The following is a 25141-nucleotide window of genomic DNA, read 5'->3' as shown; positions in this document are numbered from 1 at the left end:
CTTGGTTAACCAGCATCCCCAGGGTCCACAGCTGACTCCACCGTCACACATTTGGCATTGCTGCTGCTGGCCAGCAGACCTAGGCCAGCAGCATTAAGAAGACAGAAACGATGAACGGGAAGCGGTGGAGATGGCTGCGGGTCCTGGCTAGACCCTGGCCGCCTGATGCTATTGTCTTCCCATTGCTGCCAGGATGATCTCACTGGCCTTCAGAAGTGGGGTTGAGAGGGTGGTCATAGATCAGTCTGTGGGTCCCAGTCTATGGCTGCCACCTGCTGCCCTCTTGCTGCCAGGTAAAAACTTTGTTAGGTGGCATATTCAGTGAACTGGCAATCCCTATTCCCCATGGATGCCTGGTAGCAAGGCTTCTACTGTACTTTAATCCCTGAGCAATAATGGAGAGTACAGTGTGCATATCGGTGAAAATTTATTTACTGTATTGGTTTCTCAACCACAGACCCTCCCTGGATGCTCAGAACATTGTACACTGGGCTTATTATCCCTTGTAATCAATGTAAATATCCTGTAAGTTAGAATGAATAACTAGTTCAAGATAAATGGGGATCTGAATCCACAATCTCAACTCCAACACTTTAATCCCCTGATAAAGGTGGTTGGCTTTCCTGCAGATATAAGTCTATACATTAGTCATTACCCCACTGGGCCCCACTGCCCCAATTTTAGGTGCAGTGACTTCCTTGCCATATAATCACTAAAGGCCCCCATTATATAAGAATAAGTAATGATTTTAATAGTCCTGATGGCTTTCAAGGTTAACAAAATGAAACAGATCCTAATTCAAGAGGCTTAAAATACAAAATCTGACAATGGCAGTGGTGAGGACAAGGGAGGGCATCTTGGCCATCTTCTGAGCATGGAGGTCACTGGGGGTGTGGAGGGGAGGTAGTTTGGAATTTCCTGCATTGTGTGGGGGTTGGACTAGATGACCCTGGTGGTACCTTCCAACTCTATGATTCTATGACATGAGAGGAAAAGATAACAAGGGATCAGTGCTGGAAGCCCCACACCTGTAGGCTGCAATCACTTTCTCCCTTTTCTCTCTGAGCAAGAAAAACCACAGAAAGCACGTCTTAAATTATTCATGGGAACAAGTCATATGACCTCTGCAGAAGAAGGTGCTGGCAAACCACTTCTACATCTCACTTGCATTAAAAGCCCTTGCTGGGGTCACCATAAGTCAATTGCGACTTGACGTCACATACATATATACATATATAGCTAAGTATTTGCATGCCTGACTTGTGTTTTTGAAATTCACCTTTCTTCTTTCAATACAACTGCAAAGAAATAAGTACTCTGGATTCCAGTATAGAGAATTAAGTGGCACAGCATTCATCACTACTTCCACCAAATCTTTTTTGGCAATTTAAATCATGTATTTATTTATATGGCCACGCAATACGCAGCCAAAGGTCTGTTAACATAAGGTAGGAAAAAGATTCCCAACCATAATAATACTATCCACATTATAAAGCCACTGAACATTATGAGGCCATAAGATTGTTTCAGTATTCTTCTAAAATATGCATTCTGGTCTTGTACTTGTACAAATTATAATTTATGGTGGTGATTTGCAAGATGAGATTTTTACTAAGTATCAGAAGTTAAAATGTGCAGGCTTTATACTATGTCAAGGAACTGCATCAGCATATTTTTCAAGGGAATTAGGTCTTAAAAGCTTGAATGCAAATCACAGCAGACATGCTAGCTTATGCAATTTTAACTTAAGCAAACTGAGAGTGAACCTCTGTGTCCCGGGGAAATCTGTTCATTCTGCCAGCTGTGAATATGAATATAATCAAATTTCAAAACTATGTGCCATTTGTTCCTTTGAAAAGGGCATGCACTACATTTTATTAGTAATATAGTTAGTCAGTCAATCTTTATTTGTAGATAGCCATAGGACACTATAAAGAAAAAAAAGCTTTAACCCCCTCCACCCGAAAAAGAGGCATATGGGTGTATTGCTGCAGTTCTAAAAGGTTCAGAGCCATTGGCTTGCTTTGGATGACACCCTCTCTATGGTGAGGAAGCAAAATCATGCCTTCCCTCCTGCTCAGCAGTGCTGGGCGACCTCAAAGGCTACTGGAAACTGACATGTGGGTATAACATTTGAATAAGGCATATGTGCACAAAATCCAGCATGTGTAGATCTGAACAGAATATTCAATAACACAGGTAAAATTAAGCATCTGGGCTCATATGCATTATGTTTTACATCTGTACCCTCTAAGAAACTGTTACAGCCACACAGATCCTGTGGCTTTGGACATGGGAAAGGAATGCTGGGAGGAACACCACTCACTCTTGTCTTCCCTACACATTTAAGAGGAAGATTATGAGAATATCATCCAAACCAGACCACAGTCAGGAGACCCAACAGTACATCACAGGAGAACAGTGAACTTAACTGATTTATTTAAGGGATCTTCATAATAGCACAGAAATTCTGTTTTTTCTCAAGAGCTACTGCAAAGAAAGCCAAGCAAAGCTACATACTTTTAGATCTGACTTCGTGTGTGCTGTCAAGTTACATCTGACTTACGACAGTCCTGTAGGGTTTTCAAACCAAGAGACGTTGTTTGCCACTACCTGCCACCGCGTCACGACCCTGGTGTTCAGTAGAGGCTGACCATCCAAATACTAACCAGGGCCAACCCTCCTTAGCTTCTGAGATCTGACGAGATCAGGCTAACCTGGGGCTATCCCAATCAGGGCAAATCTAACATACAGCCTGCTAAACAAATAAATTATTCTCCAGGGTTCACACACAATGGATAGTAAATGACATAATGAAGAAGATGAGTTGGCTTCTATACCCCCCTTTTCTCTACCTTTAAGAAGTCTCCAAATGGCTTACAATAGCCTTCCTCTCCCCACAACAGGCACCTTGTGAGGTGGGTGGGGCTGAGAGAGTATTGAGAAAACTATGACTAGCCCAAGGTCACCCAGCTGGCTTCATGTGAAGGGGCAGGGAAACAAACCTAGTTCACCAGATTAGAGTCCATGTGGAGGAGTGGGGAATCAAACCTGGTTCTCCAGATTAGAGTCCGCCGCTCTTAACCACTACACCACACTGAACAACATCATCTATTGAATATGGGCATCATACATGTAAGTGTTGATTGTTACTTAAATATGATGAAGGAACTGCTTGGAAGAGCAATCTTGTGACAGCTTTCATCAATAAAGGGAACGTTGGTCCTTGGAATTATCTTTGTTGTATATGATTCAATTTGAACAGATGGTATCATTTAGATATAAAGAAGGAATCTGAATGGTTCTCTGACATAAACAGGAAGATATACCACAAATTCTATCTTTAAATACTTTCTTAGTGCTTTCACGGTCAACAGTTGTCAACATCTCAGTAGACAGACAGTACTCAAACGTTAGTGCAATATGGCGTTTATACACTCTATTAGCAAATGACTGTTTGGCTATGGTATTTTTTTCTGTTAGCTTCTGTAGTCTCAACCAACCAAGAAAAACTGCCTTGTGTGGTTAGGCCTTTACAGAGGGTAGGCAAACCCTCTGCTCAGCACACCACCAGGAGTATCCAGGTGGTAACTCTTTAGGAATTTATTCTTAATTTTAAAGAATCTACACACTGTTTTGGGCCATAAACCATTTGCTCTTATCTTATTATTCTGTTTCCCTCAAAGTCTAGGCAATATTACATGGATACATCTAAATAATGCCACTAATATTACTTAGGCAAGATACTCTGGGAAACATTTGCTCTGAGGCATGCTTTCCTTTCCAGCCACTACGGCTTTCAGCTCATAACAGCGTTCGTGATGCTGTAAAGTTTCAAAGGGGATCCCATGACTCTGCAGTATGCTGCATTGTGCTGCAGCATATTTTTGTATTTTGCATCAGAGAAGGTTTGTGCTGCTCCAACACTAGCTTTTCAAATGGGAAATGTACACAAATTCTATCCAAACAGTCAGAAAGACAAGTAGGTGAAAAACCACACAAGACGAGAGAGTCACTACAAAGCAACCATATCAAGGATAGTCAGGGTCCTTTTTTCTTCACTTAAAAAAAACACTTACAATCAAATGTTTATAAATCAGCAATTTGTATCAAGAACAAGCCCTTTAACTCTGTCAACCTCTGGTTTGCTTACCCTTATAAATACATACATAAGTCAGATGTGCCTTGATGGTACACACACACACACACACACAATCAGAGTCTGAGAGGAAGCCAGGGACAGGAATAGAGCTGATAAAGGCAGGGCTTTTTTACAGCCTCTGATACATCTTGGAAAGGTAATCATGTATTGCCATCAGGGAAGCAGCAGTGAGCAGGACTTGTAATAATTCAGAGACTAAAACTGCAACCTGTTAAATGGGTTGATAGAGCAAACCAAAGGTTATCACTGTAGCTCCCTTCATGAAAAATATTAATTACTATATTTAAGGGGCAATTGATCATTGAATACAGAGTCCCCAAAAGATATCTGAAATCTCTGTAAACAGAGTCCACTTTGCACACAGTAAATACAAAATATTTTCATCTTCTTTGCTCTCTCTCTCTCTCTCTGTATGTGTCACATTTATCCAGTGTGTCATTTTAATCATATTTACTATTTGCCAAACTCTATGAATTCAGCCGTTGGTTCATTACTGTTGTATCTATAATAAATTTTAATACTAGACTTAATGAAGTTCACAGTTAATTTGTTCCCCGTTGTCTCCTTTTGATAGTTTAACATATCCAAGTAACCATATGGCTGCTACTGTATAATCCAAAATGTCTTTAATGATTTTACTTATGCTTTGTTAAATTTTGTAACTCTTTGGGAAGACTTATTTATTTAGTTGATGGATATGCTGCTTTTCTGGACACAATGCCTGCTGGAACTGCCAAAAAACAACAACGTAAAGCACAATGAACTCTAACAATACAAACTGGTAAAACAGATACTTTCAGAAACAACAAATCATAAAACCAGTACAGCTAAAACCCAGGGATAAAGTCTCCATCTTCCTCAAAGGCCTTCTGTAATAAATACATTTTCAGATTTCTCCAGTAGGATTCCAATAAGGGAAGGAAAGAGAGTTCGAAAATTTGGGGCTGCTGCTGAGAAGACCTTTGTGTAGCTTCTCGCCAGATGTATCTGTGACAATACAGCTTCCCACAGAAGAGCCTCCAAGCTGATCTCAGGGCACAGGTGGGAATGTAAGGGTGAGGGAAACCAGGTACTTTGGACCCAAGCCATTAAGAGGTTTACAGGTCAAAATCATCCTTTAGAATTGATTGAAGACCTAGCTGAAGAAAGCCACTATGAAATGTAACAGCAAATTCGAGTCCAGTAGCACCTTAGAGACCAAGAAGATTTTCCGGGCATTAACTTTCAAGAGTTAAAGATCCTTTAATCAGATAATGAGCAGTTTAGCCTACCATGTTTAGAAATCCGGTTGAAGTTTCAAGGTTGTCTTCAAAGGCAGCCTTACACAGATCATGTTAGTGTTAATATTATATGTTGTCATCAACTGATACGTATCATCATATTAAAAACTCATAATGTTCATAAACAAAAGCACACGGCTATGACATGCAAGGAAAATCATTGGAATCAGTAATCTCTGAGGCTCTGCAGTTATGTAATCTGAACTCAATATGTATTGTTTCTCTGTAGATCCATTCTGCACTACTTTAATAATGGAAGTTATGTAGGATAAGTATAGTGAGCAGAGAAATCATATGGGGAGAACAGTTCTTGAGGGATGTCATCACAACAGGACTGCCAGAAACCGAAGAGCTGTGGTGCACACATAGTGATGTACCACCTCCCACGTGACTTCTCTACTTCTACTACCTTACCTCCATGGAATGGAGTTATACCATTCAGGTGACAGAGACCAGGCCAACACACCCTCAGGAATTCTTGACCATTTAACAAGCTCTATCTAAAATCCAGACCAAAATATTTGCAGATCCACTCAAATATTTGCAGTAGCAAAGAAGAAGAGTTGGTTTTTATATGCCGACTTTCTCTACCACTTAAGAAAGACTCAAACTGGCTTACAATCATCTTCCCTTCCCCTCCCCACAACAAGACACCCTGAGAGGTAGGTGGGGCTGAGAGAGCTCTAAGAGAGCTGTGACTAGCCCAAGGTCACCCAGCTGGTTTCGTGTGTAGGAGTAGGAAAACCAACCCGGTTCACCAGATTAGCCTCCTCCACTCATGTGGAGGAGTGGGGAATCAAATCCGGTTCTCCAGATCAGAGTCCACCACTCCAAACCACCACTCTTAACCACTACACTACGCTAGCTCAAAGATACCATGCTGGCTTAAACTGGTTTCAACTAAACTAGACAGAGGATAGTTCCATATCCTCCAGCATTCCAGAGATGAAATCAGAGATACGTAGCCCTAGTTCTCATAATAAAGACCTTCCCTGGAACACTGTTCCCCCTCCCCATTATGAACTGATTAAGTCTACTGTGCAAAAGGCTGTCCTCTGTAAGTTTTACAATCTGATTAAAGGTGTATTTAAAAAGTAAAACTGAAAAAATAAAACCAACAATTCAAAACATAGTTCATCAGCTGCAGACTGTGTACACTGTGTGGCAGCTAGGTGATTACGCTTGTGTTTACAGGTCTGTGCACTAGAGATAAGATGCTACCATCCTCAACTCAAGAGATGAGAAGACAGAGGCTCTCAGAAGGGAGGTTATCCCTAAGGCATAACAGCGTTAGCAATTCAGATAATAAAACCTCAACAAGGTATTCTCAAATGGCAAAAAGAAAAACAGTAATTTACCAGGCTCAAGGACCAGAAAACCAGGATTGTTCTCAATAAATAAGGACAGTCAGATCACCATTTTTAATTTCTTAAAAATAATTTAAAATCAATGTTCATATTATGTACGAGCTAGTACCTTTAATAATTGTATAGTTCCTTTTATTCCCCTTTTCTTATTCTTCAGTAATCTGCTAAAACAAGAAGCCAAACCTCCCCTTTCCTAAGTCATCTGGTTAGTTCTTTTAAAAATTTTTTGTTCAATCTCTGAATTAATCAACCTATAGTTATCTTAGAATTTCTTTTTCATGCACTATAAAACACATTTCACAGAAATTCCCTTGCGAAGGGGGGAAAAATTGAAGCACACTTTTCCCTTTCTGAATACCTTCACGTTTAGAAGCCATCTTGCCTGGCCTTCCATTTGCTTGGTGGCTAGCAAATGCATACTGTTTAAAGGTCCTGCTTCAATGGACTGTTTACTAAGAGAACCGTTGACTCACTGAATACTGAAGTCCAGTCACTGCAGAAGGGCATTCTTTGAAGATTCATATCTGACAAAGCACTCAGTTCACTGTTGATATGTATTAGTTAATTATGTATCGTGAATTGAAGCAACTACTGTGTGATGGTATTTTGGTTTGGGATAAACTTGCTTGGTACACTTAAGGTCTAGATTTGGAAAATAAGTCCTGGAGTTGGCTTTTGTCACTGCAGTCAAGGATTATAATAAACTAAAATTGATTTCTTTGTATATCAGCTCTCTCGCCACAGCTGTGCCTCAACTGGTATTTTGTTTTATTTGTCTGTTGATAAACAGAACTCACATGAGAATTGGCACGCTGATTTTATTAAAGTTTAATTTCGAATTTTAATTTTAGATATGAAGTGGTTAACAGAGGTTGGTTGACATTTGGTACTATTTAACTTTATATGAGATGCTATAATTGGGGTACAGTATCTGAAATTATAAACTAAGCCCTAAAGTTAAGAACAACTGAATCTTTCATATATTCTAGGATAGGTCCTTATCCTTCCACTCCTTCACTATCCAACAAATCACTGAAATAATGGGCAGTTAAAAGAGAGGCATTTTTACCTCCGTGGGGACTGTCATAATGTCCTGGCAATCTTTAGCAGGGTAACTGAAATTTGGGGGAGCAAACTGTAGCATCACCCTTTGTAAACTGGGGATCTGTCAACATGAATCTCTTCATCACACTAGAAAACCCAAACCTTTCCAAGTCTATAGCAGAGTGAATTTCCATGACCCCACATTCAGAGACACACTTATCTTCTTATAGATGGTCGAGCTATCTCTTTTGATGTTTGCAGACCTCATTAAGGCAGAAGCAACCTAGGCTTCCCTTCACAGGTGTAGTAGCAGCCCAGTCTAGACAATACAGGCTGAACAAAATCCTTCCACAACTGTCACCACCTCCTTTGTCTGAACTTCACCACCTTCCACCTGTTACCCTGTCTTAAGGAATGTTTAAGTCTCTACAGTATCTGCAACCCTTCACACAGACTGTGCTCATCTATACAATCAAAGTTGGAAGATTAAAAAAACAAAGAATAAAGTAAAATGAATATTAGTAAATAGATGTAGTCTCTTCAGCAAGTGACCATCTACATTCTAATAACAATCAGTAAAAAGAAAAAAAAACCAAACTTACTAGAGAACTAATCATTCGTTGAGATGAGCGTGCAATATTGGCAGGCAGGCCAAAGAAATCAGGTTTATCATCTTCTGGAAGGCTTTCAATAACTTGACGGTAATCCTATGCAGAAAAAAGACTAATATGAAATATATTTCAAAAATCCCCGAGCAATTACAATTCAGTGAAACGAGAGTAAAAACATGGACCTTTCAAAACAGATTTCAGATCTAGATCGAAATCTTTTAATTAGCTCAGTCTTAACAAACTGAATTCTAATACAAAAATAAAGAAATAATTTCAAAGTATTCTCTTGGAAACTGTGACTTTTAATAAATCTCAAGTGACCTTGAACCAAAATAACCTTCTATCTTTAAATTGGAAAATAATTTGAGGTGAGAAAAGCAAGTGAGAAGCCTTAATAATAAGATAACTAATAGTAACACAGCCAGGACTGCAATTCCATCCACCCTTATTTGGGAGTAAGCCATACTGAATTCAGTGATGCTTATTTTTGAGTCAACATGCTAAGGGTGACCCTGCATAATCATGTTAATAGTAAAAATGGTAGGCAGCAGTTTGTGGGGAAAATACAATAGCATTCCTAAGGAAAACATTCTTGTAGATATTACTTAAATGAGATGATGCAGCTACTGGACTCTAGCACTGATCCAAAGTACCATGAGCCCAACAGAAGACTGAATCTCCACAACTGTGCCTGAGGGTTTGATGGGCAGTAACTACAAGACTGGCTTCTGAGCATCTCTCAGTCCCAATGAAGAGAGAAACTTCGAACAAGACAGCAGGCATAACAAAACATTACTTCAGCAGCACCAAAGGTGGCTTTCAATTAGGCAACAAGAAGCAAGATAATCTACCAATTTAATAAAGCAAAAGAAAATTAATTCTGGCTTGAATGCCTGATAAGAAGGGAAACATCCTCACCAATATATTGCAGGAGTTAGGTAGAGAGATGGAATAGGGAAATCTGCTCATCTTCTTGGTCCGGAAATTTGAGTCAGCAATGACTCTGGAATTAAAAAACTGCTCCAGGTAGGATCGAAGGACCCGCATATCGAAGTAATTATCTATACGACCTCCATATATAGCGCTTTCCAATAAACCATGCACAAATTCCCACTGAAAATCTTTGGGGCCTGAAAATTATTAAATATGAAACCAGTAAAACACAGCACAATGACTAGGTTGTAGATTATAACACTTCATCATTAAAACTGTCTTTAATGCAGTGAGGCAATACAGTCTCCTGGTATGTAATGGAAGGACCCAATATTCTGATTTAACTGTGACACTGCTTCCCTTACGGATAGTGGCTTAACTGCTTTGGTTTTGAGGTGCGTCAGATATTGTGTCCTTTAGGTCCAAACAGCTGCTCTGGAAACTCTCCTCTACGTGTCACACAAGACTGGCAAGAGAATGCTAAGAGGAATTCTACAGATATTAAACTTCCTCCCTCTATATTTATTTCAATTATTTCAGATGCTCTTCAGAGCTATCAAAATAAAGGCAAGTTGACTTTATCTATTCAGGGAAAATAATAAAACCTGCAACACTGAAACTGAGCTATAAACTGTTAAACATGAAGAGAAGGAGTTTTTAAATAACTAATGCCTGTTCTTATGTATGTATTTCTGGGATAAGGTCCAGTTTATTAATCTATGCTTGGTTATTACAACGGTAGTTTGTGAAATGCTTTTATTAGCACAGGTATAGATTTTAATAAAGAACAGTAATATTGGTTCTTGTAGGTTATCCTGGCTGTGTAACAGTGGTCTTGGTATTTTCTTTCCTGACGTTTCGCCAGCAACTGTGGCAGGCATCTTCAGAGGAGTAACACTGAAGGACAGTGTCTCTCAGTGTCAAGTGTGTAGGAAGAGTAATATTGTTTTATAAAAATCTTATATGAATTCTTAACATATATGTATTCATGGACTTTTTAATAAACAATCTTAAATATCATGTGAGGAAGGCTTTTTTTTGTATTTGTATAATATATGATTTCCTTGAAAGGTGGTGCTTGTGCTTCATTATAGTGTTTTGATGCAACCCGTCCCTCTCCACTTCTTGTTGAGTGAAAGTATGTCAAGGCGAAATGATTTACGATTTCAGAAAAGCAAAGTCAGACTGCAAAATTGAGGTTCCTTGAGGACATGCTGACTCACCATCAAAGAGCCTGTCAATAATGTCATAACCTGCCCGGAGATCAGATAAGGAAAATTCATAAAATTTGGTCCAGCCCTAGAGAAGAAGAACAACTGATAAGGCATAAGGCTAAATCAAACAAAGGACCACCCTGCCTGCATGGCTTGACATCAGTTTGTTACAACCTCCTCCCCCCTAAAGTAGCATCAATTATTACGTCACATTCTTTTTAATACGATTAAGGATTTCAGCACTTTCCCAAGCTGGCGGGGTGAGTGCCCAGGCCGTGAGCATCATTCGAGAGAGGCAACCCGCTCTACACCAGAGGCAATTCGCCGCGATTTTCCATCATGAAGGGTCCCTACGGGGATATACCAAACCGGCTGTAAATAATTCCATTCCAAGGAAAGCCGAATTACCGCAGAACCTTAATGTGTTTGAGCTGATGAAGCCTCGAAAAGTGTTCTGACCGGTTACACGTCTCATTCACTGTTCATTTGGACCAGTTCCTGCATAAGACAGTCCACCAGTCTTAATTTACCTCAGAAGAACGTCCTCTACCCGGGTCCACCCACGGCATTTTAAAACTGCCGCGTTTATGCAATCTGGAGACTTCGGTTCTTTTTGACCACTTTGAGTCGTACATTACGCTTTTCGTCTACATTGTATCACTGGTGTTTTCTTTTAGTAATACTCGTATATTGCCACTGAGAATTGATCAGTAGCCTATTTGCTGTTCCACTGAGATTTCATCTGTTACAAATATTGCTACTGAGAATTGATCAGTAGCTAATTTGCTGTTCTACTGAGATTGGATCAGTTACAAATCTGTTGTTTCAGTATCTGATGCCATTATTATTATTTTTGACTGTTATTTTCCTTTTGTAACTTAACTGGATCTCATGTACGGTATATATTTGTTGCGTTTATTAGTCAACATTGCACAGCGTTAATTTATTTTGGAACATTGTTAACTTTTCATTAAATTCTCACTTAACCTTTACTCATTGCACATTGGTCAATTTTATAATAGTGCTTTGTAACACTGCATAAACAGGAACCTCCAGGTGGGGCCAGAATTACAACTGCACTCCAAACTATAGAGATATGTCCCCCTGGAGAAAACGGCTGCTTTGGAGGGTGGGCTCCATGGCATTTTACCCTGTTCAGGTGCCTCCTCTCCTCAAATCCCACCCTCCTCAGGTTCTAGCCCCAAATCGCCGGGAATTTCCCAACCTGAAGTTGGCACCCCTACTGCAAGCTCTAGAAGAATCTGCTTTTTTAACATAGCTTGTCCTACAAAGCAGAAACGATGCCTGATTTAACCACAAGTAAATCTGACTGAGTTACCGTAATTTGGATTTATCCCAATACAATTCTGCACAGGACTGCAGTCTTAGAATTTCAGTTCTGGAACTCAAGGGCAATTCTTTACAATAAATAAAAAATAATTTATACAATTTATTTTCATAGATGCATATAAGAGAATAAATATGAAATAAAGGATAATAATCAGTATATGAAATGTAGAAGGAAAAAACACAGGCAACGAATATTCCTCCTTACCTGAGGGATATAATTCCTTCTTTCCTGACATGCAGCATGAAACCAAGCCAGACTAAAGAGAGCATGGGCTCTAGACACAATGCCCTTTTTACTCATTTGCTCTGGAGTCCAAGATTCATATGTTCGCATCAAGTTCTTTTTCAGGCCTGGAGGTGCCTGTAGGAGAAGAGAAAGCCTTGGTGTTAGCATATTATGTGCTGTTTTAAACAACATTTGTGGGGGTGGGGTGGTAAGGACGCTACTTCATTACATTTCAGTGAGCTTACCTCATATGTTATCTTCAGACTTGACTGCAGCAAAATGGGAGAAAACTTGGAATGGACTTCGGCAGTCAGCCAAAGACGAAAACCAGGTTGGGGCTGAAGATTATTCAATTCCTGTAAAAAAAAAAAAAAAAAATTATGTTGCATTTATTTTGCTGACCCAGAAGGTAAAAATGTAAAGAAAACACAAGCATTTTGATGTCATACTCTTAACCTGAAAACTCTGGGCAACAGTTACTATTTAAACACATTGACGAATCCCCATGGAAACACTAACACCATTCCTCAGTAATCATTTTATAGCATTTTTGTTGTTCAACTTCTATGACTATGGACTCTTTAAAAGACGAAAATCAACACTGCAAAACACTCTCAAAATTTATTAAGAGCAGAATACAGTTCATACCCCCTAAATGAACCCTGAGCCTGAATTTGATTGGGAAGGGGGGGGGGGATAAAGGAAGGAAGGAAGGCACAGTACACTATAAGAAACATTTACTTTAGCTGGAGTTCAGTCGGCACAGCTGTGTGAGGAATAAGCAGTTAATTCTGTAGTGTGCATACAAATCACAGCCCCTAGAATACAGGAATGTTTCCCACTGTTTTCTAAGGCAATGACAAGACAAATACTAATTTAGACTGCAGTTATTGGGTGCCCATTAAAACAAGCAGATGCCCCTAAAATTATGGAAATTGGGTTAAAAACGCATGAAGTCCAGCTGACAGGCTTACGTTGGAGCCACCACTGGGCCCCCTGCATGAACCTAAAAAGAGGGGTGTCCCCTTAAGGGGCCTTGGGGATGGAGAATGACAAACAGCTTTGTGGCTGGCATGTTGAACATACCCCCAAGAGGCTGGCAGTGGCTTCTGCTGCTCCTGGCCCTTTCCTTGGAGAAACCCAAGAGGCAGGTTGGGGGGAGTTCACCATCAGCAGGCAGGCTGGCAGTTGCACCCAGTCTCCTTAGGTAAAGGTAGTCCCCCTGTGTAAGCACTGGGTCATTACTGACCCATGGGATGATGCTGAATTGGTGCACGTTTACTAGGCAAACTACATTTATGGGGTTGTTTTGCCATTGCCTTCCCCAGTCGTCTACAGTTTACCCCCAGCAAGCTGGTTACTCGTTTTACTGACCTCGGAAGGATGGAAGGCTGAGTCAACCTTGAGCCGGCTACCTGAAACCAACTTACGAACTCAGGTCGTGAGTGGAGCTTTGGCTGCAGTACTGCAGGCTAGCACTCTGCGCCACCAGGCTCCCTTGGTTACCCCCAAAAAGGCAGGGTGGGGAGGATGATTCACTGTTGGCAGTTGGGCTGTCAGCTGCACTCACTGAAGACTCCAGATGCCATGCCATCCACACACTCCAGAAGGTTGTGGGCGGGAAAGGATTCATCAGGCTAAGCAGGTGCTTGGACACAGGCGATTTACAGATGGGAGAACTAGACCACACAGCAGTTTTCTGAGCAGCTGAAGAACGTGGTCTCTTTCTGGTGGTAGTTTAATGCCTTTGAATTGGTGCACCTATTATACATGCATTTCTCATCACATCTAGAACCTGTAATTTGCAAGCTTGCTGCTGAAATACCTAAAATTTACAACTCGTTTCTTTGTCTACATGTTTCAGCATATATGTTTTATGTCTCCTATGTATATGACTATGTTGTTGAAATTCACATTTGGCACCCAATACCACTAGTGTCAATTCCCTTACTTCCTCCACTGCTTCCAGAAGAACAATACAGGAAAAGTGTAACTTTACATGACAGAGGAAAATAAGATGAACCGATTTTTGATAGCCTTCCCTTGCAGCAGCCGTACAAAACCTGTGACAACGTGCCGGCATGATGATGGTTCAATCGATTCACTAGCTCATGTGCTCTTGGAATGTTGTTTCTATGAGGATCTCAGATGACGATATCTCTCTCCTCTTTTAACAGATAAATCTAATGCTTCTGTGCTTGATATAATGCCTTTTTTATTAAGTGATAGGGATCCTAAGGCTACACTGGCAGTGGCAAAATTTATCTCAGTCCCTATATCCCCCAAGCAATGGATTTTAAACTATGCTGCTCAAGATCAACAGATCAACGAGCTTCTAAGGGATAAAGGAAAGCCTGCATGATGCTGCTGCCGCTCTTTTAGAGGAAGATCAGCATATTTGGTTATGGCAGCTTGTCACATAAATATGCTGGGGAAGAGTTATCAACAGTGATGCTGTTCCTTCCAACAGGGATACATTTATTGCCAAAGATGGTTGAGCATGAGGCTTTAAATTTTTAAAAAGCCTGTTTAAATGGTGAGTCATAAGAATAATTGGACAAAAGTGCTTCTATAATAGCTGCACACAGTATTTGTTTCATTTAATTTGTATAAAGCCAAAGCTTGAGATGCTAAGCAGGGTTTGGGCCCAGCCACTTCTTTGGCATACATCACTTACATTTCCGACATCAGTACTGTTATGTATGTATATTTGTATATTACAGTAAGCAGGGGGGACCTCGCTGAGCTTGGGGTTCTCCGAGGCTCCTAAGACTGCATGTGCCCATTGGCCACTAGAGGTGTATTCCCCCCCCCCCCATCATGGACTGGGGAGGAGTGGCCGCAGGCAGCCAGGGGGGCATATAAGTGGGAGGTCTGACCACTGTAAGCAGTTCTGTTCTTGTTCTCAATAAAGCGGTTGTTGTTGGAACTCCATCTCCGACCTCGTGTGTCCTCCCCACGCGGACTTAACAAGTACTTCCTGTGGAAAGAAGTCTAAAGGCCTATGTATCATTTACCTTTTCCAGTATGGGAAGCCACGACACCACAAGATGCAAGTTCTTCAAGCAAAGCCACTCTCCATTTCGGGCACATTCTTTGACAGTTTGAATAGCTAGGTCAGCTTGGCCCTGGCCCATGGCAACCTATGAAACATAAGTAATTTGTTGTAATTTATCATTGGAAAATAGTTTTCTTTTGAATTTTGCAGTTTCACTCAAATATGCTAAAAAGTGTGATACTGCAAAAATATTGCAGATGGCACAAAATGTCACCTAAACAGAATCTGACACTTATGAGGGAATCACTCTGGATCACATAAACCACAATCAATGGAGATCAGATACCAGAAACGCTTATGCCAAAGAAGATACCTAATGGATTAATAGTCATATTAAGAAAAGGTATCATATCCATATGTGCCTTTCAGTTAACAGAATTAGGGGTGAGCAGATGAATGAAACAATGGATGTTCCTCGTATTATTCCATAGTTGACATATCTCAGTAGTACAATTCAAAAGCTGCTGGGGTTAGGGGTGTCTCATGTTACTTCTGATATGGTTACTCTTTACAAGTTGATTTTCACCATGTTCGTTTCATGTGTCTGTTTCACTGGGATGTTTTCTGATAGGTAGCAGGCTGAATTTGGGACAAATTCCTTAAAGACAATAATTCCTTCATGGATAATGAACAAACAAATATAGGCTGAAGTCGCCATGCTTGGCCCTTGTCCAAAATGCATTAATTAGAGGGAATCTATATCTTCTACACCAATGAATACAAGGCATTTGATGGATTTTTTTCTGGACCGTCGAACATGAGAAACTCACCTGACGGTAGCATTCTCCATTTCTTTCACCACTAGCAAGTTCTTGTAATTCTTGAGAAGGATCAGCACCAGGAGAAATAATAATCAGGATGGGTTCAATTTCTAAGGTTTCTTTGTACAGGCGTTTCAAATTCAGTGGTGGAGGTGACAACTCTTTTATCCCTAGAAATGGATGAATATTTAAAAATAAATATAATTGCTACTAAACCTGGTAATACACCTCGGGCAACCATCCCTCCAACCTGCGATGGAGATTTGTATTAAAAAACCCCAGGATATAAATATTTTAATCAATAAATACCTAAAAATCTGTGGGCTGAATGGACTGAAGTGTATCAGCTCCTTAAGCTCCCGGAGTTCTTGACTACACTTCAAACATGGTATAAATCTTTGGTACATAAAACACCATGGTATATAAAATCATTCTGCAAAATCAGACAATAAAACTACAACAGGATGGATGCTGTCATAGATAATCGACCTTATATTCCTGCTGATGCAGACGCTGGCGATAAAAGTGCCTACGTTGGAAACATATTAGTTAAAAATACCATAATTCTATTGTGCACCTGCACATATAAAAAGCAGAGCTGCAGGAGAGATCAATTTTGGAACCTTCAGCGGTAAAATCAGTACACCTTCAATGGTCAAACGATGAAAGGATGGTAAAATGTAAACATGTAGCTTATAAACCTCAGCAGCCCCCAAGTGTACACTAACTACGGCGAAAGCCTTCATAAAAGGATTCATGTTCAGCATTGCAGGGTAAGTGCAAGCACTGCCATACCATTTACTCGTCAATATTTTATGAAATCAAAGTTTCCTGTGCAGTGCATCTGAAAAGCATTTCTAGACATCCCCGAAAGCACAGATAGCTCAGCCTAAATTCTTGTGAGCGATCTGTGCCCTCCTGAAAAACTAAATGGAAACAGAAAGAGTGAAACAGTGAGAAGGGCTGCCTCTTTTATATCAACAATGCCATATCAGCATACGAAAAACAAACAAAATATCTTGAACTCCAGTTCATTTCAAATATACACACCCAGCCCTAGCCTGAAGCTCTGACTTGTGGGCATGAGAGGAATCTTGTCAAAAATTCTGATTGCAGGACCTAGGAGGCCCTGAGCAGGATATCATAATCTCAGTAACTGCAATAAAAGGGGCCATCTGCAGGCTCAACTTTACCTGATAGAGCAGCAGAAACCTAAGGGCCAAAAACCAAGGGGGGGGGGGAAGCTTGCTGGTTACCACACAGTGATGGTACTAAAAATAAAACACTGGGCCAGAAAGTTGCAAAGGATATTTTCAGAAAGCAAGCATCATTTCTAACACTCACAAACACACAAGAGGTTAGGAGAAAAATGCAAGAAGTCTCCTGCCTACGTTCCCTTTGCATCACTTATATCACTGCATATCTTTGCATCACTTATATCATAGACAAAAATGCAGGAACATTTCTGAAGGCCAATCTGGACCCACAGTACTGTTCACTTTGCTTTTAATTTCAGCAGTGGTTGTACAAAAGAACATCTTCCTAGACTGTCCACTTCTGTTTCTAATCAAATGCTGTTATGTTTTTGATTATAATAATATAATAAAAACTTAATCAAAAGTAGGTTTTTAGGCTGTTTTTAAAAAGAGCTCTACGTCCACTCCTGACTACTGGCTCAAAGGGGGAATCTGATATATAGTTATGCATGTAATTCCTCATCCAGCTTGGGATATTACTTCATGCCGTATTGGGGAAAAAACCATCAACTTACCCAGAGCTTTACATGCAAAAAGAGCCATCGCACTCTGCAGTCTGTCTGGCCTGACAGCTTGGACCACCAGGACCTTCAAATAAATATATTAACAACAGACTTCAAACACTACTACCACCAAATGATTAGCGCAAAAATACTTGCAGAAACACTTACCTGAAAAGACCTAATGGTCTCAACAGGTGAAACGTAACATGGAGATACCAACTGGTTATGCTTATTTGTTATTATTATTATTATTTGCAAAGTAACACTAGATAAATCTGCTTTCTGGACATGATACGAGCACTGAAATACTAAATAGATACTTCTTTCCTGATGCTTGGAGATGACCTATTTGCTACAGATACAAATTCTAGGTAATAGTTTAACAGTAAAATCCAGCGCATGTTAATTCAGGAGTCAGTTTCATTGTGTTCAGTGAGGCTTGCTCCAACATAAGTGTGCACAGGACTGCTGACCAAACTGTACAAGTGCTGGGATTTCTGCAAGTTTTTATAAACACAAAACAAACAAACATAACAATAAACATAACTGGCACACTTGTATTCGGATCAACTCCTCATATCAGTTTGAGCAAATCTCAAATCTTGTTTCGCTGTATAGATAGCTGAAGGCATTTAATGAAAATAACAATGCCTTTAAATAAAACGAACACATTATATTGTTTAAAAAAACCTCACGCACAGTGCCTGAATTAAAAAGGTAGGTAAATTATTTAAACAGTGTCATTAACACTGAGAACCCTTTTCGCAGGAGACAGCTCAAGTTAAGATCTGATTAAAATAGGTGGTTTTTTAATCCACAAATTGCATCGAATGAATTGCAGTGCCATCCTAAGAGAGTTAAAACCTTACAAATCAATTGAAGTCCATGGACTTAGAAGGGTATAACTCTCCTAATGGTATACCCTTAGAAGGATATAACTCTCCTTAAGATGGCACAGTTGAGCTATTGATGCCAGTGTAAAGTCTTAACTCTTTATTATATGCAACTCATTCCTGAGCCTTACGGCAGCCAGGGACAACATAGCCGAGGTGCAGACGCAGCGCATCCAAAGAGGTTTCCTGGCTGCCACAAGGCTTAAAAGAGAATTTTTTAAAAGTAAAAAACTAAAATGGGCCTTTCCCCCCATAGAAAACAGCAATGCTGTGCCAGGAAAAATCTGGTACAGCAACGCTGTTGCGGGGGGGCGTTGCATACACAGGCTGGAAAGGCTTTGGAAGCTGGCTACCATCAGTTTCGCCCATGGGAATGCCCCTCCACGCCAGCATTGCATTCCTCTTCCAGGATTTAGGTCCCGAGAGACTGCAGCAACGGAGGAGCAGTGTGCTACTCCACGGTGGCCAGGAGGCAATGGAACTGCCCCTGCCATAGGTTCCTCTTATTCCATGATAAGAGGCCACTTATGCTGGCGGCGGAGTCACACTGCCTCCAGACCACTTTCAGCCCCCCACCCCAGAAATGCACTGATGGTAACCTATTTTAACTGGCAAAGGCTAGCCATGCACCATTATTGTACAGCGAACTGAGTGAAAGACGCCATTGAAGGCCAAGAGATTCTCAACTTTCTTAAGAGGCTAAAAGGCAGGAGATAAACTCTATCCCCACATAAAGTCCTTCTAGAGACGGAAATTGCCCCCTTTCTTCTCTGCTGGCCCTCTGTTCATTATCCCAGTACTCCAGCCTACAATGAAATAACTGGTATCATTCACACACACACAAAAAAGCATTATTCTTTTGTGAAATCTCCAGGCAATGAATGGCATCTGCATAGTGAATCATGGAAATAGAATAATTTAACTGGGAAAGTATATTCCTCCAGTAAAGTACGTGAGTGCTGTCCAAGTCAGAGGATACAGACAATAATATACAGTGCAATCCTAAGCAGAGGCCTTCTAAACACATTGATTTCAACAGACTTACAGCACTTTCCTGAGCTGCGGGCGGCGGGGAAGGTGGGGAGGAGACACCGCTGCAGTGCCTCCTAAGCCATTCCACAGCTGCCAGCAGCTCGAAAAAAGCCTTTGGGCTTTTTTCCTCTTAAAATAGGGCTTTTCGCCCCACTGAGAAAAGCAAGGCTACGCCTGCTAAAAAGCAGGTGCAGCCTCGCTCTTCTCGCCGCCGGCATACCTGGGGCGAAAGGGGACAGAACACCTCCTGGGTCACTGGAATGCCCCCTGGAACGCCGGCCTTTACGCCAGCAGGACGCCAGCGGAAGGCTCCACCAGTGTCCTGTGGTGGTGCTGCCATGGCAGCACCTAGAGCCCAGGGTCTGGGCCTCCCCACCAGCGTTGGGGCCACTAACACTGGCGTAAGTAGCCCAGACGCTGGTGCGCGCGGGGGGGAGGCAACACTGGCATGGCCCCTTCCTGGCCTCCTAAGGGCTTTTGCCCTTGAAGTTCAGGAATGCACTGTTAATTGGAAGGGTGTAACTCTGCTCAGGATTGCACTGACAGTATATTTAAATTAAACAGAACTACTCTAGATGTCAGTCTCCTGGACTCAGGGCTGAGCACAAAAAGAGACTGGATGGGAGGGGCCTTTCCTTCGCATGAAGGCACTGTGCTCATGAGCCGGCGATCACATGGAGGCGAAGCCAACACGCTTGTGCCCACTCTCCTTCTCCACATGTTTGGTTAACACATGGAGGGGTCGTATGCATTGGGCTCCTGTGAGATAGGTTAGGCTGAGTGTTAAGTGACTGGCCCAAGGTCACCCGGTAAGACTCATGGTTGAGTGGGACCCAAACCTAGGACTCTTCGGTCCTAATCTGACACTCCCTGGTTTCACTGAAAATGATGCAGCTTGATAATAATAATTAAAAATATTTTTAAAAAGAAAATGATGCAGCTTTTAGGTGGTCGCAGCTAATTTCTTCCATTAATTTCAATGGGACTTGGTTGCAAACAAAGCACAGAATGTGAAAACGAACCTGCTGAAACAGAGAAATCCTGTTTGCAATAATAGATGGGAAATCTTGCTCACACATTGAGCTCCGTGAGAAAGGTTGCCACAGTGCTTCATCTTGAAAGCAAAATGTTTGGTACAAAGTCGGGAGGGAGATCTATGGAACAAATGGCGTACAGTTTACATTTAACGGGGGGAAAAGAGAATATTTTAACAATAAACAGACAAATTTAAATGAATAGTCATTTAACTGTTACCTTCATAAGAATGTACAAAGACCACTGCTAGATCAGACCATTGGTTCATTTAGTCGAGCATCCTGTTTCCCACAGTGACCTACTACATGTCCACAAGCAGGGCCATGGAGGCAAACTGCTTTAGCCACAAAGAAGATGCTTCCCCTGTTGTACGATCCTATCCCACCACAGCATGTGTGAATGCAGGAATGAAAAGAGTACATCCGCTCCTGTTGGTCTTTCCCACTGACTGGTACCCTTCTAGCTATAAAAAAATTGCATGCGATTCATCCTGCCCACAGGAATTTGTGTGAAAGGAGTCTGATAAATTGCCCCTTCTACATTAATAATACAGCTGCAAGATTATTATGCCGTGCATTCTAAAATGAACAATATACGAGCTATATAAACTTGAAACACAAAATGAACAACTGTTTGTGTGCGGCAACAACTAAAATTGTTCACCCTGGAATCTTTCCTGGCCATGTTGCCAGAACACTCATTCTGGCTCATGTCTGGTGTACTACAGTGTCCTCCTTGCTGTCTTGTCCTTTGTTTTCTCCCGCTTTCATTTCAGAATTCATCTGCTGCAATAACCTTTTGCTCTTGCAACTATGTTTCTTTCTTCTCTCTAGAAGTGTCTTTGCTAGCACACTGTTTGCTAGTCAGCTTCAAAGCTCCATTTCTCATAATCAAGGCTGTGCATCCCTGACCCCCTCTAATCTTTTCCTACGCCCCTTTTTGCTGGGGTGTGCAGTGCAAACGTATTTCAAGATGTCTTTTTTTCCTTCTCTTACTCCCACCTTCAAGATTTATGCTATCCTCATGCTGAATTAGGATACTTTGTCCAGACTATCACCCCAGCCTCCAAAAAAACACCTCTAGGTAAGGAATCAACATGAAAACATGGGCTAATATTGATACAAGTGATTTAGAGAATAATATATAATAATCGGTTCTTGTAGATTATCCGGGTTGTGTGACCGTGGTCTTGGTATTTTCTTTCCTGACGTTTCGCCCACAGCTGTGGCAGGCATCTTCAGAGGAGTAACACTGAAGGACAGTGTTACTCCTCTGAAAATGCCTGCCACAGCTGTGGGCGAAACATCAGGAAAGAAAATACCAAGACCACGGTCACACAACCCGGATAATCTACAAGAACCGATGAACTCTGACCGTGAAAGCCTTCGACAATATATAATAAATTTAATACAAACACAAAATTAATATAAATATAAACAACTTGTATGTAGCTCTGTTCTAGCCTCTATGTATCTGTGCTGAACATGCCAAATAAACATAAAAACACTAAATTACAACAGTGTGACAATATACCCAAAAATTATCACAGCTCAGACCATACGTGTTTTGGCTGTGAAGCCTTCTTCAGTGGTTCGAATAATACAATTCTATGCCATTTTGAAAGTGCATGAATGTATAAGAAAATTGCAATCCTTAGATTGAGTAAGCTGACATTCTGAAATATAAATGAAACCTTATTCCAGTTTTATAGGGTTAAGGTGTGTGTCCCCCCCCCTTTTTGTTTGTTGTTGTTCCTTAAAATCCTTCTTCACATTCCACGTCTTCTCAAAATTGTTCTTGGCCAGCAGATTTAACCAGTGGCGTAGCGTGGGGGGTGCAGGGGGGGCCGGCCGCACCGGGCGCAACATCTGGGGGGGCGCACTCGCAGCTCTCTGCCCCTGCCTGGCTCACTCACTCACTCTCTCTCACTGCAGTGAAGACGTCTTCCAACCATTCATAAGCCGCGGTATCCAAAAAACCCTTTCAAAGCGGTGTTTTTTGTATAACATTTTCAAACTCTCAGCAGGCCTCCAGGGGGCGGGAAAGCCGCGGCCCCGCTCCCCAACTCACGGCAGGGCCGCCTCAGGCATTAATCTCCCTCCCCCTCGCCGCTGAGGCAGGGCCGCACGGCGGAGCCCACAGCGTCGGCCTCACCCGGCCCAGCCCACCTTGGGGGTGGGACTCAGCAGCTCCTCCCTGCCGGGCCAGCGGAAGGGGGGGGGGAGTTTCAGAGGAGGCTGGAGGGCGGCGGCCGTCTTGTTTGTGGCGAGCAGAGGCGGCGGGGAAGGAGGGGTGGGGGGCGAAGGCGAGACAAAGCTGAAGGGCGCGGGGCGGCGCTGGGCCCTGAGAGAGGCGCCGGTCCCGCGAGGGCCGTCCCACCGGCCCGGGAGCGCCGCCTGCAACAGGTTCCTGGGCACGCGAGGCCGCCGCACTCCTCCAGGCCTCGGCCGTTGGTCTCCGCCTCGGTCCCGGGTGGTGGGAGCCGGCGCCACCCGCCTCAATGCGGTTCGGGGCGAAGATGATGCCGGTAAGTGGCCTCTGGGTTGCCATAAGTCGGCTGCGACTTGACGGCACTTTACACACACACACACACATTGTTAGAGAAACCACTTGTGGATTAGAATTTGATGCTTAGTGAGAATTGCCTCCTGGACTTTTCTTTTTCAAACTCATCTTCCACTTATTACTAATTGGTGAATTTGAATTGTATACAGTTAATTTAGTTTTGCAGCATGGGCCAATTTACTATACATCTTTGCCTCCTGTGGCCAGGATGTGCACAGAGGTGTATAGCAAGCATCATATCAGTAAACAGTAAATATATGTTTTGGGCATATGAAAATGAATGGGGGGGGGTACATGAAGTCCCAAAAGGAAGCCAGTGGCTGCTTTCCACCTAAACAACACAGGAGGAGTATGGCCCAAAGACAAGCAGGCATAAGGTTTGTATTGCATCTTCCAAACACCTCTTAAACACAAATTATTAAGTACAGAGGTATTTGCAAGTCCCACAGCTGCTTGGTATACCGAAGGCCCCAGGTTCAGTCATTTTACTTTAATTACATCAGCACAAACAATACATGTGCTTAGGGGGTAAGGGTTTCTTTAACTAATCTAGTGGAAGAGACTCGAGTGCTAAAATCCACGGGTTAGGGGGCGCAAATTACTTGCCTTGCCCCGGGTGCTGACAACCCACGCTACGCCACTGGATTTAACGTCTTTGCTATCTGTGTAAGTTAACTGGTCCACCCTGCCTTTTATCTAGCCATGACCCCTCTTTTCTCGTTTTCCCTGTCCAGGTTACTTACATTGTGAGCAATGCACACAACAGCCCAGTAGGGCAAATATTTAGTAGGAACAATAGGAAGAGATAGAATTCACACCAATGTAAACTGAATCTGACGCCAGTGTTTGATATAAAAAAAAACAGTGTTGCACTTACCTGTAACTGTTGTTCGTTGAGTGGTCTTCTGTGCAGGCACACATGGGACTGCGCAGGCGCAGGCCAGCCACGGAAAAGATTAGCAGAGCTTCTAGAAGAGTTAGCTCCCAAGGAGCGCTCCCCTCCCCCTCCCGTCAGGGACCCAGCCTTAACAGTCTTTCCCGCCCAGGAGTCACCTGACCGGAGGGGGTGGGGAGCACTCTTCCCTCAGTTCTCCTAACGCCGCCGCGGGGAGCACACTCTCTTACGGTGCCCATCCACAGCGGGGAAGGAGGGAGGGATGTGTGCCTGCACAGAAGACCACTCAACGAACAACAGTTACAGGTAAGTGCAACACTGTTTTTCGTTTTCGTGGCTTCTGTGCAGTCCCACATGGGAGAATAGCAAGCTCACTTACTGCGGAGGTGGGTGTGTGATGGTCAACGGAATAACGTATTCAACACTGCTTTCCCCACAGCCGCATCAGCTCTTGAATCGACATCGATGGCATAATGATGAATGAAGGTCGTCGGAGTGGACCACGTCGCTGCTTTGCAGACATCCACGATGTCGACCGTCGAGGAGAACGCAGCCGAGGCCGCTTGTGCCCTCGTTGAATGTGCGTGCAGGATAAGAGGACAGTCTACCCCTGCTGACTGATAGGCCAACCTGATGGCCGATACCACCCACCTGGAAAGTGTGTGAGTTGAGACTGCCTTCCCCTTGTGCGCCCCTTTAAAGCAAATAAACAGATTATCTTCCTGTCTGAAGTGTTTGGTCCTTTGCAAATAAAAAAGAAGTGCTCTACGCACATCTAGGGTATGTAATCGTTGTTCAGAAGGGGATTGTGGGGAAGGAAAAAACACAGGTAGGGTGATGTCCTGAGAGAGGTGAAATTTCGAAACTACTTTAGGTAGATAGGCTAGACTTGGACGTAGGACAACCCTATTAGAGAAAAATTTGGTGAAAGGAGGATTTGCTCTTAACGCCCTCAG

The 25141-nt window shown here is 42.2% G+C and overlaps 1 protein-coding gene across 1 annotated transcript in view; it reads right to left on the bottom strand.

Annotated features, from left to right (window-relative positions):
• DYNC2H1 (dynein cytoplasmic 2 heavy chain 1) overlaps nucleotides 1-25141 on the bottom strand; it is a 200093-nt gene that overhangs the window by 38736 nt on the left and 136216 nt on the right. Inside the window, exons 74-82 of the mRNA XM_056858874.1 lie at nucleotides 20713-20844; nucleotides 17778-17850; nucleotides 16016-16176; nucleotides 15205-15330; nucleotides 12433-12543; nucleotides 12167-12322; nucleotides 10621-10696; nucleotides 9383-9594; nucleotides 8456-8560 (exon numbers count right to left, since the gene is read on the bottom strand). Coding sequence (XP_056714852.1) covers nucleotides 8456-8560; nucleotides 9383-9594; nucleotides 10621-10696; nucleotides 12167-12322; nucleotides 12433-12543; nucleotides 15205-15330; nucleotides 16016-16176; nucleotides 17778-17850; nucleotides 20713-20844 — 1152 coding nt within the window. The remainder of the gene's footprint in view (nucleotides 1-8455; nucleotides 8561-9382; nucleotides 9595-10620; nucleotides 10697-12166; nucleotides 12323-12432; nucleotides 12544-15204; nucleotides 15331-16015; nucleotides 16177-17777; nucleotides 17851-20712; nucleotides 20845-25141) is intronic.

Source organism: Euleptes europaea, chromosome 12, assembly GCF_029931775.1.
Source record: "Euleptes europaea isolate rEulEur1 chromosome 12, rEulEur1.hap1, whole genome shotgun sequence".
Lineage (NCBI taxonomy): Eukaryota > Metazoa > Chordata > Lepidosauria > Squamata > Sphaerodactylidae > Euleptes > Euleptes europaea.
Note: the sequence above shows the minus strand (reverse complement) of the source record. Positions and strands in the feature narration are given on the sequence as shown.